At 30.2% G+C, this 20,234-nt stretch overlaps 1 protein-coding gene across 1 annotated transcript; it reads left to right on the top strand.

Annotated features, from left to right (window-relative positions):
- The first annotated feature begins 47 nt into the window (after nucleotides 1-47).
- ND-MLRQ (NADH dehydrogenase (ubiquinone) MLRQ subunit) lies at nucleotides 48-20,234 on the top strand. Its single transcript, XM_075375519.1, has 3 exons — nucleotides 48-211; nucleotides 15,792-15,935; nucleotides 19,579-20,234. The coding sequence occupies exons 1-3, from the start codon at nucleotides 170-172 to the stop codon at nucleotides 19,633-19,635; spliced, it is 243 nt and encodes an 80-aa protein (XP_075231634.1). The 5' UTR covers nucleotides 48-169; the 3' UTR covers nucleotides 19,636-20,234.

Genomic DNA, 20,234 nt, shown 5'->3' with positions numbered 1-20,234 from the left:
AATATTCTTTTCATGGTAATATACTTCGCAAATCAGTACGTATAAAATATGCATTTTGATTGCACAAGCAGGATTGCAATCAGCGCCTCTAGGTCGATATTTTTCTCCGTTTTTTCAGTGACGGAAGGTCATTTTCTGTGAAAAAAGATTTTATTTATTTTTCCCAAAAATGAAAGGATTGACGTGGAGTTCTCTTAAAAAGGAACCTGCTGTAAGTATTCAATGCAAGATTTTTATAATTTTGACAACAGTTTGTGTAGTAATTCAGCAGTAAAATAACAATTTTTTTTCAAGATGGTCTAAGTAATTTTTTCTATATTTCAAGAAATTTGATATTTCAGTAACATTTATATTTAGTTTACATTTTTCAGTAAAACAAGATGTACTTATCAGCTTCAGTTGCGATTTATTAAGTTTCCAAATTATGTATCTTACAAGTATGTGAGAAAATGTGTTTTAGCTTGTACGATAAAAATTCAAGCCGCAATCTTTATTAATATTCGGATAACTATTGCAGTTTTAATAGCTAAATTGTAAGATAAGTTCCTCAAAAGTAATGAAAAATTTTTACTGAAATTGGAATTGTTTTTGTGCTGGTTCAGTATTGTTTAAAAAATAATTTAACCTTGGTTTTCCTGTGTGCAAGTTTTTGACCAAGTTTATTTTCTGTTAGTATCTTAGCAAATTAGCCTTTACTTTTTAACTGTTTTATTGAAATTAGAATTCAGTAAAACAGGCTTATAGCTTATTTGGATTGTTTCTTGAAGAAAACTCCAAAGTAACTGAATTGTTACCAGCCTGGCAAAATGTCCTAAAACTATAATTAAATAAAAAATTTTCTTCTGTATTATTTAATTTACAGCATCTTTTTCAGGGAAATTACTACCACCACTGTTGTTAATGTTAGTTGTCTTGAAAAGGTTAGGAATCAATAAGTCGTCTTAATATATATTTATAATATCCTTAAAACATATTAAGAAGCTGACAACACATAGATTGAACATGTTAGATTACATAATTAAGGATTTCATAACCTTTTAGCTAGGTGCACAGTGCTACCAATAATTGCAGTGAGAAGGAGTTGATAATACAGTCTTGTAAATTTCCATAGAAGAAAAAAAAACATTTAGGAAGTGAGGTATTTTATGTTTTAATTTTATATCTAAAAGGTGTTCAATAAATTGCTAAGATTAGTTTTGATAATATTTTTTTTTGCATCACTGTATTTGTGTAGAAATTAATCCTGTTATTAATTTGGTGATTACTTGTTATTACACTCATTTGGGCAGTAAAATTTCATACAAAATTTGTTAAGATTCATAAAGTGAAATTTCACTACTTAATTAAAAATTGAATTAAAACTTTCCAGTTAATTAATGTAGAAAACTAGATATAGGCCTCTTTAATTTGTACTTATATACCTCCTCCAAACTTGCATTCTATGCTTTTGCCTTGATTCAATTCACATACTGTTCATGAATTCATGTATCCAACTCTGCTTGTTAAAAAATTTAATTTTTTTTTTGTCGTTTGTAATGTATTAATGAACCTCATTATAAACATTTAGTTCAAATCCCATTCTAATGGCAGATTAATTGTTAGGTAAATTTAAAGAACTAGATTTCATTAATCATCTAAATAAATATAAAAAATATAATTTAATTTAAACTCATTAATCATGACCATCAACAGCAAGTCTATTCTCTAGTGCAGTCCTTAGTTTCATTTTGAAACCATTTTTCCTAGTTGACCAGAATTTCATTTAGGAGAGTTACCCAGGAAGTATGTTTTAAATATACAACTTTTACTAGCTGCCATTATAGTAAATTATGTTATGCTAAGGATGTTACTTAGTGTTAGATATGTTTTTTAATCAGGTCATTATATTCAATTGAACAAGAAGATAGGGAGGGGAGTGGAGTATTTCAAGACGCATAGCGATAGAATCATTGTAATAAGGATAAAATCAAAACCTAAACCGACAACGATTGTTAACGTCTATATGCCTACAAGCGCCCATGATGATGATGAGGTAGAGTGTGTATACGAAGAGATTGATGAAGCAATTAAACACGTAAAAGGAGATGAAAATTTAATAATAGTTGGAGATTGGAATGCAAGCATTGGAAAAGGCAAGAAAGGAAATATAGTGGGCGAATACGGGCTGGGCAAAAGGAATGAAAGAGGGGACCGACTTATAGAGTTTTGCACGAAGTATAATTTAGTAATTGTCAACACCCAATTTAAAAATCATAATAGAAGAATATACACTTGGAAAAAGCCAGGCGATACTTCAGATAGATTATATCATGGTTAAGCAAAGATTTAGAGATCAACTCGTTGACTGCAAAACTTACCCTGGAGCAGACATTGATAGCGACCATAATTTGGTGATAATGAAATCTAGATTGGGGTTTAAAAACCTGAAGAAAAGGTGTCACATGAATCGGTGGAATTTAGAGAAGCTTGAGGAAGAGGAGTAAAGAAGATTTTTGAGGAGGACATCGCAAGAGGTCTGAGTAAAAAAGATAAGGTAGAAAATATAGAAGAAGAATGGGAGAATGTTAAAAAGGACATTCTTAAATCAGCAGAAGCAAACTTAGGCAGAATAAAGAGAACTGGTAGAAAACCTTGGGTTTCAGACGATATATTGCAGCTGATGGATGATCGTAGAAAATATAAGAATGCTAGTGATAAAGAAAGTAAAAGGAACTATCGGCAATTAAGAAATGCTATAAACAGGAAGTGCAAACTGGCGAAAGAAGAGTGGATTAAAGAAAAATGTTCAGAAGTGGAAAGAGAAATGAACATTGGTAAAATAGACGGAGCATACAGGAAAGTTAAGGAAAATTTTGGGGTACATAAATTAAAATCTAGTAATGTGTTAAACAAAGATGGTACACCAATATATAATACGAAAGGTAAAGTCGATAGATGGGTGGAATATATTGAGTTATACGGAGGAAATGAATTAGAAAATGGTGTTATACAGGAAGAAGAGGAAGTTGAGGAGGATGAAATGGGAGAAACAATACTGAGATCTGAATTTAAGAGAGCATAAATGGCAGAAAGGCTCCTGGAATAGACGGAATACCTGTAGAATTACTGCGCAGTGCAGGTGAGGAAGCGATTAATAGATTATACAAACTGGTGTGTAATATTTATGAAAAAGGGGAATTTCCGTCAGACTTCAAAAAAAGTGTTAGTCATGATACCAAAGAAAGCAGGGGCAGATAAATGTGAAGAATACAGAACAGTTAGTTTAACTAGTCATGCATCAAAAATCTTAACTAGAATTCTATACAGAAGAATTGAGAGGAGAGTGGAAGAAGTATTAGGGGAAGACCAATTTGGTTTCAGGAAAAGTATAGGGACAAGGGAAGCAATTTTAGGCCTCAGATTAATAGTAGAAGGAAGATTAAAGAAAAACAAACCAACATACTTGGCGTTTATAGACCTAGAAAAGGCATTCGATAACATAGACTGGAATAAAATGTTCAGCATTTTAAAAAAATTAGGGTTCAAATACAGAGATAGAAGAACAATTGCTAACATGTACAGGAACCAAACAGCAACAGTAACAATTGAAGAACATAAGAAAGAAGCCGTAATAAAAAAGGGAATCCGACAAGGATGTTCCCAATCTCCGTTACTTTTTAATCTTTACATGGAACTAGCAGTTAATGATGTTAAAGAACAATTTGGATTCGGAGTAACAGTACAACGTGAAAAAATAAAGATGCTACAATTTGCTGATGATATAGTAATTCTAGCCAAGAGTAAAAAGGATTTAGAAGAAACAATGAACGGCATAGATGAAGTCCTACGCAAGAACTATCGCATGAAAATAAACAAGAACAAAACAAAAGTAATGAAATGTAGTAGAAATAACAAACATGGACCACTGAATGTGAAAATAGGAGGAGAAAAGATTATGGAGGTAGAAGAATTTTGTTATTTGGGAAGTAAAATTACTAAAGATGGACGAAGCAGGAGCGATATAAAATGCCGAATAGCACAAGCTAAACGAGCCTTCAGTAAGAAATATAATTTGTTTACATCAAAAATTAATTTAAATGTCAGGAAAAGATTTTTGAAAGTGTATGTTTGGAGTGTCGCTTTATATGGAAGTGAAACTTGGACAATCGGAGTATCTGAGAAGAAAAGATTAGAAGCTTTTGAAAGGTGGTGCTATAGGAGATTGTTAAAAATCAGATGGGTGGATAAAGTGACAAATGAAGAGGTATTGCGGCAAATAGATGAAGAAAGAAGCATTTGGAAAAAATATAGTTAAAAGAAGAGACAGACTTATAGGCCACATACTAAGGCATCCTGGAATAGTCGCTTTAATATTGGAAGGACAGGTAGAAGGAAAAAATTGTGTAGGCAGGCCACGTTTGGAATATGTAAAACAAATTGTTAGGGATGTAGGATGTGGAGGGTATACTGAAATGAAACGACTAGCACTAGATAGGGAATCTTGGAGAGCTCCATCAAACCAGTCAAATGACTGAAGACAAAAAAAAAAATATTCAATTATGTACTAATTAAATACTAGCCTCTGATTTTGATGAAATTTGGAATTACCTATTTAGGACCTAAGTTATTCGTTACAATTGGAATTATTCATCAAAAATGCCTTTTACCCTAGCTATTAACTAGCTCTTTAACTTACCCTAGCTCTTTAACTTACAGAGAACCCTCACCAAAAATGTTATTCAGCATTTTAGAAATGAAATAACATTATTTTCAAATTAAATAATTCTGTTTCAGTGAAATTAAGTTAAAAATGAGATAAGATTCACTTAAGATTAAATTAACTTAGTTTAAGCTTAAAGTGTGAATTTTGGTAAATGTGCAGTTTGCATTATTTATGGAGTAAATAACTTTAAGTGAAATTTAATTGAATTTAGGTAGGTTAGGTAACTAATGATCTCATGTGCTGAACTTCAAATGTCAGCAAACATAACTTAATCTTAATTATTAAATTGGCTGATTGTTGTTAGACCAGTTCATAGTTGTTTACCATAATCTATTATTTAATCTGAAAATAATGTATATTATTATGCTTACTTGTACAGTGGAAAAATGTTTGATGACTGTACTTTGTAACTTATAAGATATGTAACTCAAGTGAAAGGCATTTCCTACAAATAATTTCAATTGTAAAATAAATTGGCTCCTAAAAGTTAGCTTCCAAATTTCACCAAAATCTAAGCTGAGTCCGTAATTGTAATTACTTTTAATCAAACAGCCTATGAAATCTGAAGCTAGATTTGTAATTTATGGAATGTAAGAGTGTATTTTGAAACTCATTGATACACATATTACAAGTTTGGTGATAATGGGGTAATTGATTGCATGTGTGCAATGCATTCATTTATGTTTAATGAAGTCCATTATGAAAATCGTTAATCAGGTAATCAATGCATTAAGGTTATGAAGCTCGAATTACTCGACAATCTTTGGTGAACAATGTCTTTTGTGGAGTTACCAAGCCTTAAATAGAAACAGTTGATCACGTCTCCTTATAACTCTGTAGACTTAGCATTTAGCATCCTCCAACCATTTCTGTGTGGAGAAATTCCTTTTCAATGGTTATAGTCTTCAAGATGGTGTTGATAGTGAACTGCAGAATGGAAGTTATAAAATAGTCTACATAATAGGCAGGCAGAGCTGGTTTCTACAGTTGTATATAAAAATTTTGTAAGTACCTGATTAATGATAAGAGGCTTTGTTAGAAAATAAATGGAATTGAAGTAGGATAAAATAGATAAAGATAGGAGATAAAATTTTATTACTTTTATAAAATTATTTAATATTTTTCACTGTAAAAAAAGAAAGTTTTCTATTAAGTGAATGGTGCCTAACACAGTAACAAAACTGATCCATATTGCAAAACTACCTTCACATTTAACAAAGAAATACTTTTTTTTGAGCTTTTTTGTGTGAAGCAGAGCAGATTTCTTCTAACACCATCATTCTTCAACTCTCTGTTAAAGCTTTGTCAGGAAATTATAAATGATTTTCTCTTTAAGAATCATTTAACCATTATTATAATTTTTTTTAAATCTACAGTAGAATGTGTAACAGAATATGTGCTCCTAATTTTCAGCAAGCTTTAAGTGTAGTATCATTGCCTTTTTGACAAACTTTCTTTGCAGTATTTGGATGATAGCTATTTTTCTTGAAGGTCATAATTCTTTTTCTCAGATAAATATAGAAAGGTGTTTTTTTTTTCTATAAAAATTTATACCTCCAGAATAGATTAAGACATTCATTTTTAATAAAATATGGCATATCTTTTAAATTGTTTAAAAATTGGCATGAAATTATTTTCTAATTTTTATCATAATATACTCACTAATATTTTCCATTGTAATCCACATGTTGGAAATCCTATTTGAAAAGGAAGGTGTTTTTTCCTGTGAAATGTTAAAATTAATAAATAAAATATGAAAATTTCAGCTATTAAACAATCACTTCCTATCATTTGGAGAGGGACAAGGGAAATTAATAGCAACAAGATTATTTTGGTTTAGAGACGTGTTTCTAGGTACACTGTTTATCTTAACTCTAGAACTTCATGTAGGTAATTATTTATAATTAAAACTCCCTCTGTAGTAATTCAGTGAGCTGTGTTGAGATCTGCAGAAGACTCAGTTTAACAGTAATTTGATAATAGAGTGCATTTGCATTTTGTTTTTCCACCAAAAATTTAAATGTTTGCTGCCCTTCAATGCAAGAAATCAGATGTTTTAATTAACAGTAAATAATGTTAAATTAACATTTTATAAATAATTTTGAACCTTTTTCAGTAAGCAGGTATGACCTTTTTCTCTCAAAAATAACAATAAAAACGCACATTTTTACATTAATATAACAATAACCAATTAACATTTTTACTGAAAAAGGACCCGTTTTCTATATTAATCTTTGTAAAGATTTCACATTTTTTAGTAGACCTGTTGATATTTTTAATTTATTTCATTTTTGATAACAGACTTAAATGCCCTAAAAGGTAATTCAGGTTCAGTTCAGCAGTAATATCACATACCTTTAGTAGTATTAGACCACAATATTACTATTAATATTTCTAGAAGCATTGAAATATTTATCAATCACCTTATTTATTATTATTGCTTCTCAGCCTCTGGCCTGATATTCTTGTTCTGGCATTCTATTGTGCACAGTTTAGTTGGTTTCTTTTTTTACCTGATTGTTTTTACATTAATATAACAATAACCAATTAACATTTTTACTGAAAAAGGACCCGTTTTCGGAGTTCGGAGTGCGGAGGAGTATCGCACTTCCTAGTGCGATACTCCTTCTGAGTACCTGGTTCAGGCTGGGCAATGACTTGGATCTGTTCTCTGGGTCTCCAGGTGATGGCTGGCTAAAAGGTCCTTGATTTTTTTCTTTGTGAGTTGCCTGTTTCCTGTTGCCTTGATCTTTAACATCTTGTAGGTTGCTCAGCTTGCTTTTAGGTCTTGGCGGTTCAGTTCAAGTTGCAATCAACTGCTTTCTTCAGGAGCCAACGAGGAAGCCCATCAGCAACAGTTACTGCGCACATCTTAGTTTTAGTTTAAGAGTTTAGGTTCCCTTTTAGTCTTTTTTAGAAGATAATTGACCATTTTGTAAGGAAGGTGAAGCACGGGGGAGGTTCTCTCCTAGTTGTGAATTGGAAGGTCAAGTGTTTTAAGAAGATGTGACCTTTGAGAAGATATATTAATTGACGAAACAGTTTGGCTAGAGATACCACACCTCTGTAAAATGAATCTTTTGATCAGGATCGTTATTTTTTAGCTTTAATTGCTGTTTCAACTATTGAGGAATATTTTTTTAACTTGTTGCTCAAATGTTTAATGTGCTGTATTTTCATATAATGCTGTTGAGTGATTTTAATTCACCTAATATAGATTGGTTAGCCAGAAAATTCTTTTCCAGTGTTCATTTATATGCAAAATGTAAGGCAAAAGTTTAGTTCCAATTGGCTGGTTATGTTGGCTTTGATTTTGTGTCGTTGATTGATTCTGATTATAGTGGTAATCTTTCTATTTTGGATCTGATTTTTATTGAATTGTCTGATAGATGTACCTCCACCCATTTTGGTCATTATTAAAGATTTAAGGATTTTGGTGGATAACTATGGCCATAGAAGAAATTATAAGAAGGGCAACTATTTAGTATTCTATAATCAAATAGCTAACTCAGCATTGCCAAATGTTTTGCTTAGCCCTATTATTGAGTCTACAGCCGCAAAATTGCAGGGCATTCTTCAAAGAATCATAAATAATTTTCCCATTATGGAATGTAAGAGACACAAGCATCCATCTTGGTTTTCGCACCAACTTATAGCTCTTATTGAGGGAAAGAAAAGAAAGCATACTCTGTACAGAAATTCTGGTCGTACGTCTGACTAACTAATGTCTCTTTGCTTAGAAAACAGCTTAGATTGATCTTGCACATGGACAAAGTCTAGACTGGCACAAAATTGTGAAAATAATCTGACTATTAAACCTTCCAACTTTTGGAATTACATCAGTAGTTACAGATCTGATGCTATTTGGATTAAAGCACTGATAAGGATTGGGTGGTGACATCCTAGAATAGCGTATGAGCATATGAAGTGTTGGCTGATTACTTTGCAGGTGTATACCAGGATTCTGCATTGTTCAATCACCACTTATTACATCAAAGTGTGTTTGAAGCTGTTAAATGTGTTAATGGGAGATCTGCAGTTGAACTTGATGGGCTGCCTACGCCGTCCTGAAGGGTATTAGTGATCTTATTGCCATCTTATCTTATCTTATTTCTTTCATCCATCTTTATATGAAGTTTGGCAGATTGTGTCTTCCCTGCTATCTGTACCCAAACCAGGGGTCCCATCTATTGACAATTTTCATCCTATTTTTGGAAAGTTCTGGAACAAATTATTTTTGATAATATTTACAGTCACATATAACATTTTACTGCTCCAGCGCAATATGGTTTCATCCAAAGCCAGTCTATGAAAACTAATTTTGCATCTTTTCATTGGTCGCAAGTTGATGTTTTGTTTGATCTTAAAAAGGCTTTTGATAAAATACCTCACTATGTTTTCATTAATAAACTATTGCATTTTGGTTTAAGTGAAACCTATAGAAGATTGATTTCTTCTTATCTGGGTGATAAATCTTTCTTTGTGCATTTTGGTGGTGAAATTTCAGAGCCTTGCTTGATGAGATCTGGTGTTTCTGAAAGCTTTAATCTTGGACCTCTGTGTTTTGTGGTATATATCAATGATATTTGTTCATATGTTAATTGTGGGTCAGCTGTATCCTGTTAACTTGAAAATTTGTAATAAAGACAGAATTTTGTATCAAGACAGGGCCAGATCAATAAATTCTTCAAAACAGTGTTAATAGATTGAATGACTGGGCAAAAAATAATCATATCCCACTAAATTTTAAGAAAATTAATGTCCTTTATGAGGAAAAGTAATCCTGTGTGTTGTGATAATGTGTTATCTGTGGGGATGCAATAAGCTGAGTAGTTGAAAACTAAACCTTGATAACAAATTACTGTTATTCTCAACCGTACAGAGTCAGCAATAATTAACAAAGCTAAAAGGAATTTGGTATTGGTCCAGTGGATGGCAAGAGGTTTTCAAAATGCTAACACCTGCCTCTTACTGTATAAGGCACTAGTAAGAAGCCATCTTGAGTTTTTCTGCCTTTATTTGAAACTGTAAGCGACTTTTCATTTCAGAAATGATTGAAAGTGTCCATAATAAATGTGTATCATGGCTTTGCTAGAAGTGCCAGGATCTTCCTGAGCTGCAACGTCAATTTGATATTCCTGTTTTGGCCTTGAGAAGAGACATGTTCAATATTATGCTATTTCATAGATTTCTGGATGGTAGGCTTTCCACATTGTGTTCCCAACAGATCAACAAGAATTCCAAACTCTTTTTTGATCCGATTGATTGTTGGCAACTCTTATTCCCAACACAAGTCCATCAATTATTGCGCCCAAAACAGAATTTAGTGTTTCCACCTTTTGAAAGAAGTTTGAAGGTTTTAAGGAAAAGTGATGTTGCTATTATTGATCATTGTTGATACTATGATAGAGAGATTAATAACTACTTGCATGCTAGTCTTCACTAGCAGCTAGTCTTGAAAAAGGAAAAGATATATTTTGCTCTAGTTTCTTATAGGTTTTAAAGTATGCTCACAAAATTTACAAAAGCTGTTCTATTGTTTCTCCTTTTTCCCATAAGTTTTCTTAACTACCTGCTCTTCTGTTTCTCCTTGGTAATTAGGTGTTCAGTATTGAGTGGAGGGGGAAAGATCAACATTTAATTTTATTACTATCATCATTAACAACCATCAACATTCATTTTAACTCATTTTTATATTCATAATTAAAATAAAGTGTAAATACATGTTAAGTTATTAATAAATAATTAATTTTTTATTCAATATCATAAAAGAAAAAAACAATGTTTGTTAATAACTAGCATATCTAGATTAGTGTACAATTAAGTAAGTTTAAGTGAGATTAGTGTATAATAAAGTAATTTAAGCCAGGTATTCAATGTTGAATAATAATGATGATAGGCTTATTCTGTTGCTGTTTTGCCTGAATTTTTGTTTACTTAAACTAAAATAGTGCTTTTGAGTTCAAATTAGCTCGTGTAACATTTTCATTGTATGATGACCGGTTTCATGAATTTATACAATCAAAAAAACTTTTGAAAAGATGGATTATTAGCTCAAAGATAAATTCATTTCAAAAATGAGACTGAAAATTCTTTACTATAAAGAGAATCAAAGAGGTGCACTAATGCTTCAGCTAAAAATGAAAGTATTTTGCTGTCAAATTTAGGTTTTTGAAGTGTCAAAATGATTTTTTTTCTTGTTAATACGTGAAACTAAACTAACAAAAAAAATATATATTTTGAGTACATTACAGAGTAGAACTGATACTTAGGTGTGTCGATCATAGTTAGAATTTAAGAGGAAGAGATGTTGCAAATAATAAGTACCAAAACATTCACATAAAATTCCCTTATGTATTTCGATAAATAGTTTGTGGGAGGAAAAGGGATTGAGGACTTTGAAATGTATATTTGAAACAAAGAAATTTAATAATACTGCTTATATTTCGGAAGGCCCATGGTATGTTTTCTTTTCCAAGCTTACTCATACTGCATATGTAAAATATGAAAACAATTATATAAACTACTGGTTTGAATTAGTTGCCTATAATTTTTATTTGTTTCAAGTTATTTCACTGTATGCTTCAGTGTTTATATGAAGGTTTATTTACTTTCTCCTCCTGTTACTCATCAAATAGTTGTTTTTTTAAGATGTTTTTTTTCTTCAGTCATTTGACTGGTTTGATGCAACTCTCCATGATTCCCTATCTAGTGCCAGTCATTTCATTTCAGTATACTCCTTACATCCTACATCCTAACAATTTGTTTTAGATATTCCAAACATTGCCTTCCTGCACAATTTTTTCCTTCTACCTGTCCCTCCAGTATTACAGCAACTATTCCAGGATACCTTAATATGTGGCCTATAAGTTTGTCTCGTCTTTTAACTATATTTTTCCAAATGCTTCTTTCTTCATCAGTTTGCCGCAACATCTCTTCATTTGTCATTTTATCCACCCATCTGATTTTTAACATTCTCATAGCACCACATTTCAAAAGCTTCTAATATTTTCTTCTCAGGTACTCAGATCATCCAAGTTTCACTTCCACATAAAGCTACGCTCCAAACATATACTATCAAAAATTTTTTCCTGACATTTAAATTAATTCTTGATGTAAACAAATTATATTTATGAATGAAGGCTCTTTTGCCTGTACTATTCAGCATTTTATATCGCTCCTGCTTTGTCCATCTTTAGTAATTCTACTTCCCAAATAACAAATTCTTCTACCTCCAAAATCTTTTCTCTTCTATTTTTATATTCAATGATTCATCTACATTATTTCTACAACATTTCATTACTTTCATTATATTCTTAGTAGTTCTTGCATAGGACTTCGTCCATGCCATTCATTGTTTCTTTTAAATCTTTTTTACTCTCAGCTAGAATTGTTATATCTTCAGCAAATCGTAGCATCTTTATTTTTTCACCTTGTACTGTTACTCTGGATTTAAATTGTTCTTTAACATCATTAACTGCTTGTTCTATGTAAAGATTAAAAAGTAATGGAAATAGGGAACATCCTTGTCGGACTCCCTTTTTTATTACGGCTTCTTTCTTATGTTCTTCAATTATTACTGTTGTTTGGTTCCTGTAAATGTTAGCATTTGTTCTTCTATCTCTGTACTTGAACCCTAATTTTTTTTAAATGCTGAACATTTAAAAAAATGTTGTCTATGTTGTCAAATGCCCTTTCTAGGTCTATAAATGCCAATTAAGTTGTTTGCTTTTCTTTAATCTTCCTTCTACTATTAATCTGAGCACTAAAATTGCTGCCCTTGTCCCTATTCTTTTCCTGAAACCCAATTGGTCTTCACCTAATACTTATTCCCCTCTCCTCTCAATTCTTCTGTAGAATTATAGTTAAGATTTTTGATGCATGACTAGTTAAGCTAATTGTTCTGTATTCTTCACATTTATCTGCTCCTGCTTTCTTTGGTATCATGACTATAACACTTTTTGAAGTCTGATGTAACTTCCCCTTTTTCATAAATATTACATACCAGTTTGTATAATCTATCTATCTCTTCCTCACCTCCACTGCACAGTAATTCTGCAGGTATTCTGTCTATTCCAGGAGCCTTTCTCCCATTTAAATCTTTTAATGCTCTCTTAAATTCAGATCTCAATCTCAGTATTGTTTCTCCCCTTTCATCCTCTTCAACTTCCTCTATAACACCACACTTTCTAATTCATTTTCTCTGTATAACTCTTCAATGTATTCTACCCACCTATTGACCTTTCCTTTCTTATCATAAGTTGGTGTGCCATCTTTGTTTAACTCATTATTATTAGATTTTAATTTATATACCAAAAAATTTTACTTACCTTTCCTATAAGCTCCATCTATTATACCAATGATGATTTCTCTTTCCACTTCTAAACATATTTCTTTAATCCACTCCTCTTTCATTAGTTTGCACTTCTTATTTATTGTATTTCTTAACTGTCAATAGTTTTTTTTACTTTCTTAATAATTAGCATTCTTATATTTTCTGTATTCATCCATCAGCTGCAATATATCCTCTGATATCCAAGGTTTTCTGCCAGTTCTCTTTAGTCCACCTAAGTTCGCTTCTGCTGATTTAAGAATTTCCTTTTTAACATTCTTCCATTCTTTTTCTACATTTTCTACCCTATCTTTTTTACTTGGACCTCTTGCAATATCCTTCTCAAAAATCTTCTTTACCTCTTTGTTCTCAAGCTTCTCTAAATTCCACTCATTCATCTGATACCTTTTCTTCAGATTTTTAAACCCCAGTCTACATTTCTTTATCACTAAATTATGGTTGCTATCAAGGTCTGCTCCAGGGTAAGCTTTGCTGTCGATGAGTTGATTTCTAAATCTTTGCTTAACCATGATGTAATCTATCTGATACCTTGCAGTATCACTTGGTTTTTTCCGTGTGTTTATTCTTCTGATTTTTAAACTGGGTGTTGGCAATTACTAAATTACAACTTCATGCAAAACTATATTCAGTCTCCTGTTTCATTCCTTTTGCCCAGCCCATATTCACCCACAATATTTCCTTCCTTGCCTTTTCTAGTGCTTGCATTCCAATCTCCAACTATTATTAAATTTTCATCCCCTTTTATGTGTTTAATTGCTTCATCAATTTCTTTGTATGCACACTACCTCATCATCATCATGGGCACTTGTAGACATATAAACGTTAACAATCGATGATGGCTTAGGTTTTGATTTTATCTCTATTACAATGATTCTGTCACTATGCATTTTGAAATATTCTACTCTTTTCCCTGTCTTCTTGTTCATTGCAAAACCTACTCCTGCCTGCCCTTCATTTGAAGCTGTGTTAAATATTCTAAAGTCATCTGATCAAAAGTTATTTTCCTCTTCTCACCAAACCTTGTTGATTCCTACTACATCTACATTTAATCTATCCATTTCCCCTCTTTAAATTTTCTAACCTTTTTTAGACTTCTAACTTTCCACGCTCCGACTCATACAATGTTATTTTTTAATTTTCTGGTGACCCCTTCCTTAGTAGTCCCCAGCTGGAGATCCGAATGGGGGACTAGTTCACCTCTGGAATATTTTACCAAGGAAGGCGCCTCCATCTTTGTTACTACAGAGTTACTTGTTACTACATTTTCCTGGAAAAAAGCAGCCGTAGTTTTCCATTGCTTTCAGCTGCACAGAACTCAGAAGATTGAGTGATGTTGATATGGTTGTTTAAGTCCTCCTGACCTACGCCCTTAACAACTATTAAATGAGCTGCTGCCTTCTCTCAGGAATCATTCCTTAGTCTGGCTCTCAACAGATACCTCTACGATGTGGGTTGCATCTTTGGTCCAGCTACTCTGTATCATTGAGCACTCAAGCCCCCTCACCATTGGCAAGATCTTATGATTCATAAAAGGAGTTTAAGACGTTATAAATATTTAATTTTTCTGAGGATAGTAATTGAACAAACAATTTTAACTATTTTGGCATTATGCCATAGTATGCATAATATTTTGAAAATTTGCCCCTAAAATGTTGAATTTCATGGGGATATTTTTGTGCTGCATTCTTAAAGAAACATTTTGATGAACTAATTCCTGTATGAATAAAGTAATTTCTCCTTGTATTAATCTTTCAAGTTCAATGTACACTAAAAATCTGTTAATATGAACAAGTTGACCAATTGTTTAAAGTTTCCAATTCAAATTTTAAGAAAAAATAAAAATAACTAACTGTTTTATAAGTACTATGTAAGGAGTTTATTAGAAGCCTGCTTTTATTTTATGTGCTTAAACACAAGATCATAATGAAAGATAAAGATTTAGTTATGTGATCCCATTCTGTTCTTTGGGACAGGTAAGTCTAGAATAACAGTAAATTAGTTGTATGCTTTACTTTGATTTTCTTTTAAATTCTCTAATAAAAACAATGAAGTTAAAAAGTTTGATAAATACTACAACTGTAAGTAAAAACTTGTTACTCTAAGGAATGTGGTGATTTAAAATTTAGCCCACCAAAATTATATTTTATTTTAATTGCCCAAACTTTGTATGAGTTTGAAGTTACAACATTTTGTATAGGTGATAATTTTATGATAGGCCTTTGCTTAATTTTTTTTCAATTTAGGTTAATCAATCGATCACCTGATATCTAATTCAGAAGTATAACATTACAAGATTGTTCAAAATTATTTTATCACAGTATAAATTATACTTTAAAATTAGATACCGGGTGAAAGAGATTGAATAGCTTAGTTTGCCCAATGTGTGAAGTGAGCACCCAAAATAATTAAAATTTATAAAATCTCAATAGACCACAACATACAAAATGCATGAATCACTTATATATTACCCTAATATTTTTTTTCACATATCACATTAGCAAAAAATAGATGTGAGCAATTTGATGTAACATTATGTGTTAGCAACATCTTAATGCAATTTTTGCTACTGTAAATACATAATGCAATTTGTTTTGTTTGTATGATAAAGATTACACATTGAAAAATTTAATTTCTTATAGCATATTTGTATTTATATATAATTTTATTTATAGCCAACCTAATGTTTAAATTTTCATGAAAGCTAGAATAAATTTACTTTCTTTCTTTCTGTTACAGCTGATTCCATTGTATGTTATTGTTGGTGCAGGATGTTTAGGTGCAGTATTTTACAGTTTAAGACTTGCTTTGAAAAGCCCAGATGTAGCATGGACAAGAAAAGAGAATCAGCCATATGATGAATATGCAAATAAACAATATAAGGTTGTTTTTTTACGATTGCCTCTATACATTTGTATTATTTACTATTTTTTTTTTTTATATTTTTTAAGTTGTGGCATTAAATACTACATTTTTTAGCCAGTAATAAATCTCAACTGCATCCATCACATTGTTTTAACAAATTGAAGTACTTTACTGTACATGAATCTTTAAGCTTATCACTGTGTCAGCTGAAGCTGCTTCAGCTTATATGCTGTTATTCATTTAGCATAACATATGGTTCGCTACAGAACCCTCTGTATATTTATACACTACTGATATTTATTATTATCAATTATTATTTCAGTCATGTTAATATTAATCATGTCAAGAATTAATATTAAATAAAATTATTATTATTTAATTAATGTAAATAATAAAATTAATTCATTTTTATTTGATAATCTACCTTATGAAAAAAATCTTCTTGTTCAGTTAAGATAGATTAAATTTAGTGTAATTAACTGAAGTTATATAAATTGTTATGTAAATTTTTAGAAAAATAAAGCACTAAGCTAATGAACATATTACATAAATTTAAATAATACACAAATTTTACAAAAATAAAAATAAAATACAACAATTTAGAAATTAAAGCACTTGAGTGTCATCATCCAAATCGCTAAATTCACTATCATTTTTCAAAGAAATTAGAAAATATTCTGTAACGTTGTCAATTATGTGTGTGCTCCTGCCTAATGTATTCATCTTCTTTTCTTTTTTTTATACTTTTTTGCAATATAATGCAATGTGTCCATTTTAGAAAATTTATCTTCGGCAATCCATTGAACATCATTAAAGTTAAAAGTGACATTATGGCTTCCAACATATCATTTTACTTCAGACCAAACCATTTCAGTAGGGTTTAAGACTGGGTGGTACAGGGATAGTCATCACACTCATGTCTGTTTTTCTTGGTAAATTCATCTCAAATACTTGTATTTTTCTTTGTTCCTTTCAGTTCCTTGTATTGTTGAGGTTTCAGCGTGTAGTAGATGAGAATATAATTCAATAATTATCTAACCAGTCCTGCATTTCTTATATTGGTTGTGGGTAATTTTTCTTGCTTTGTTCTGTGATAAGAAGATGCTTTGTCTAAAATTATTACAGAATTTTCATTCATTTTTCTTTAGCCCATTTTATATGATGCTTTCTGTCTATGTTTATCTTTACTGTTAATCATCATATTACAATAACTCATACTTACAAAATTGTTTCATTTAAAAGGAAGTGTTAACTTAACATTTATCAATTTTGTCAACATATGCATCATTTTTAATTTTTAATCGCTGCCCCATAAATTTTCATAATTTAGATTTAGAAATGCCTATCACATCTTCAAACAACAATTACAAGTGAAATAATTCAAGATAATTTTATTTTAATTGAAATTAATATTATACAATAAATTATTAAATTATACTTAACATCAATTTGGGTTAATAATTTATTTGTTAAATAAAATTTACTCTTAATATAAATTGTAAAATGATTGAGATTGAATCATGAACAGATTTAGTTTTCTGTTTTGTAAACACTAATATGAGAAATGTTGATGTACATCATGTTAGCTGCTTAACTGCAGGCTTCAGATTTTATGCCCCCTACTATACAGGAAATAAATATGGCTGTCATTGACATTTTGCTTTTTCACTCTTCTATAATCTTGTTCACAATAAGAGTAGGTTGTTAAACACATTCAGTGTAGATTTTTAACTACCATTGTACGTATATTGTTGATCTTTTCATATGTTCTTAATACTTGTTTATGTTACTTGTCTTTGGGATTATTTTGAGTGCTGAAATATAAAGCATGAGCAAAAAATATTAATTCATATCATTCATTTATTAATAGTAAATTAATAAATTTATATTAATAAATGATAAATTATTATAATATTATTTATATTAATTTATATTGAAATAAATTAATAAATTCATATTAATTTATTTCAATAACATTTGTAGAAACCATTTTTTGATATAGCCTTAAATTTACTTGGTATCCTTTTTCCCACCTATCGTCTTAAATTGTTGTCCTTTTAGTGTTTTCTTAATCAGTAGGAACAAAAAAAGTCACAGGGTCACATGTCTAGAAAATAACTGGGGCTGCAACATCAGTATAGTGTTATTTTTGGCTAAATAATTACAAATTAATAGCGGCGTATGAATTGGAGCGTTGTCATGGTGTAAAATTCAAGACTTGTTTGCCAATATTTTAGTAATTTTCTTTGAAAATCACATAAATAGTTATGCTGTGATGAACTTACATAAACTGCTAAGTAATACTATTTGTTAACCATACATCCTTGTGGTAAGCATTCAGAATGGTTGATGCCAGTGTAATTATAAGAAAAAAATTTAAAAAACTGTAAAGAGAACCCTAACATTTAAACTTTTTCAGTCTTGGTTTTCCAGAAAACTTCTGTTGGGATGATTGAATGTTTTGTTTCATATCATAAACACATACACACATTCCACCACCTGTTACGACATGTTTGAATAATTGTGAGTCATCAGTGATGTCAGTTAATTGTTTTGCAATGTTGCTTTTATTAAAAATTCAACAGTTTTGGAAATTTTGCTACTACTCGTTTCATACCCAAAAAGTTAGTAAAAATTGTTTTACACAAGCCAAAGAAAATTCCCATCTCTTCAAAAATCTCTCTAATAGTTTTTCAACAATTATTGATCATAGTATCCTTTATTTTAAATATTTTCGTTGTTTATTGATTGCATTGACATCTCAATGCAAGATGAGATGACATGAATTCCTTACTTAAATTACTTTGATATTAAAAAAAAAACTTAAGTTTGTATTCATTCCAGATCTTTTTAAGCACACTTTTTTCTGATGAGAGGATGTTCAACTTCATTGTGAACTCTAGTCATTTTATTTTTAAATTTTACTGAAATATTATAACTTTAATCACTAATCAGAATTGTATTCAAAACTTAAGTCATCATTAACACATGGCATCTAAAAAATTACAACAACCGGCTCTTTATTTTTTGCTTAAAACAGTTAATATAATAGAAAATAGAAACATATTTTTATTTTCTCAGATCTTTCAAAATTGTATAGATTCCATATTATTACAGATATTATCACCAAGCAACCTAATTGAAAATGACCAATCCTCATGTACAATTTTTGCTAACTTTTTTTTAACAGTCTGATGTTAAAAAGTCTCATAATTTGCATACTTTTCAAAAATAAGAAAACCAATAGACATTCATCGCTGTAAACTTTTATATCATCCTGAACATTTCTGTAGCACTCCTAACTTACAATAAAAATTTGATTAATGTATGATGAACTATGTTGTACTGCATTACTTCAGTTAGTTTCAATTTGTAAACATTGGAACGAGCACTCTTAGTCTATATATAAATATTATATGAAATATAAATCGCCAAAACATAGTAATTAGATAAGTTAAACTTACCATATTAATTTCCAATAATCAATTTTTGCAGTATCCCACGTCTTCAGTTTGGTAACCTATAAATTCTAAAACTACATTAAAACATATTCTTTTAATAATTTTTAATTTTATTCAATTTTTTTTTTTGAAATTTTTAATTATATTAAGAAAGTATATATTAATTTTAGATTATCTAATTTACATTTTTTATGTTTCAGTTTCTCTCGCCAACGCTTGATTATTCAAAGCTTGAATCAAAGGCACCAAAATTTTAAAATTTGTATATTTAATTAGACTTTGTTAGTTATAATTATTAATTAATTTATACAAATATATGTAATAGCTGCAATTACAATTGGAATCAGTAATTTACATAAAAATTATGAGAATAGTTTTTTTATTTTTTCTAGTTCAAAAAGAACAAAATTAATAAAAATTCTGCTGATAAAAATAATAATGGATTGCTATAATTAATGCTATTATCTGTTTATTGTTCTTATCACCTTACCTGTGTAAACATTACTGTCTGAGTTTTGACATGTTTATAAATTTGTTGAATTTTGAATATTAATAAAAAAAACTTTATTAACTTAAATTTTAAATCTTGTTTTTTTAAATCTAATTTTGCGGGCAAGAAAATGTTTCTAGTTACTCTTGTAATTCACAGTTTTTAATTTGTTTCTTATTGATGTACTAATGCAAAAAAAGACATTAAAATTTAAAAAATTCTTTACATACATTTAAAAAACTTATGATTTTTTCCTAATTTAAATTTGAGACTGTAATATACTATAAATTTACTGTTATAGTATTGTAATTAATATTTCATTTGATTCTGTGTTTTACTGTTCAAAATATATAAAAATGAAACTTA

Source organism: Lycorma delicatula, chromosome 9 (assembly GCF_047948215.1).
Source record: "Lycorma delicatula isolate Av1 chromosome 9, ASM4794821v1, whole genome shotgun sequence".
Classification (NCBI taxonomy): domain Eukaryota; kingdom Metazoa; phylum Arthropoda; class Insecta; order Hemiptera; family Fulgoridae; genus Lycorma; species Lycorma delicatula.
This window is presented reverse-complemented; position numbering and strand designations above follow the sequence as displayed.

Excerpts from the sequence above, each read along its gene's own strand:
- ND-MLRQ (XM_075375519.1), top strand. The coding sequence starts at position 170 with ATGAAAGGATTGACGTGGAGTTCTCTTAAAAAGGAACCTGCT. Across the intron at positions 212-15,791 it reads CTCTTAAAAAGGAACCTGCT|CTGATTCCATTGTATGTTAT; the intron begins GTAAGTATTCAA and ends TTTCTGTTACAG. Across the intron at positions 15,936-19,578 it reads ATGCAAATAAACAATATAAG|TTTCTCTCGCCAACGCTTGA; the intron begins GTTGTTTTTTTA and ends TTTATGTTTCAG.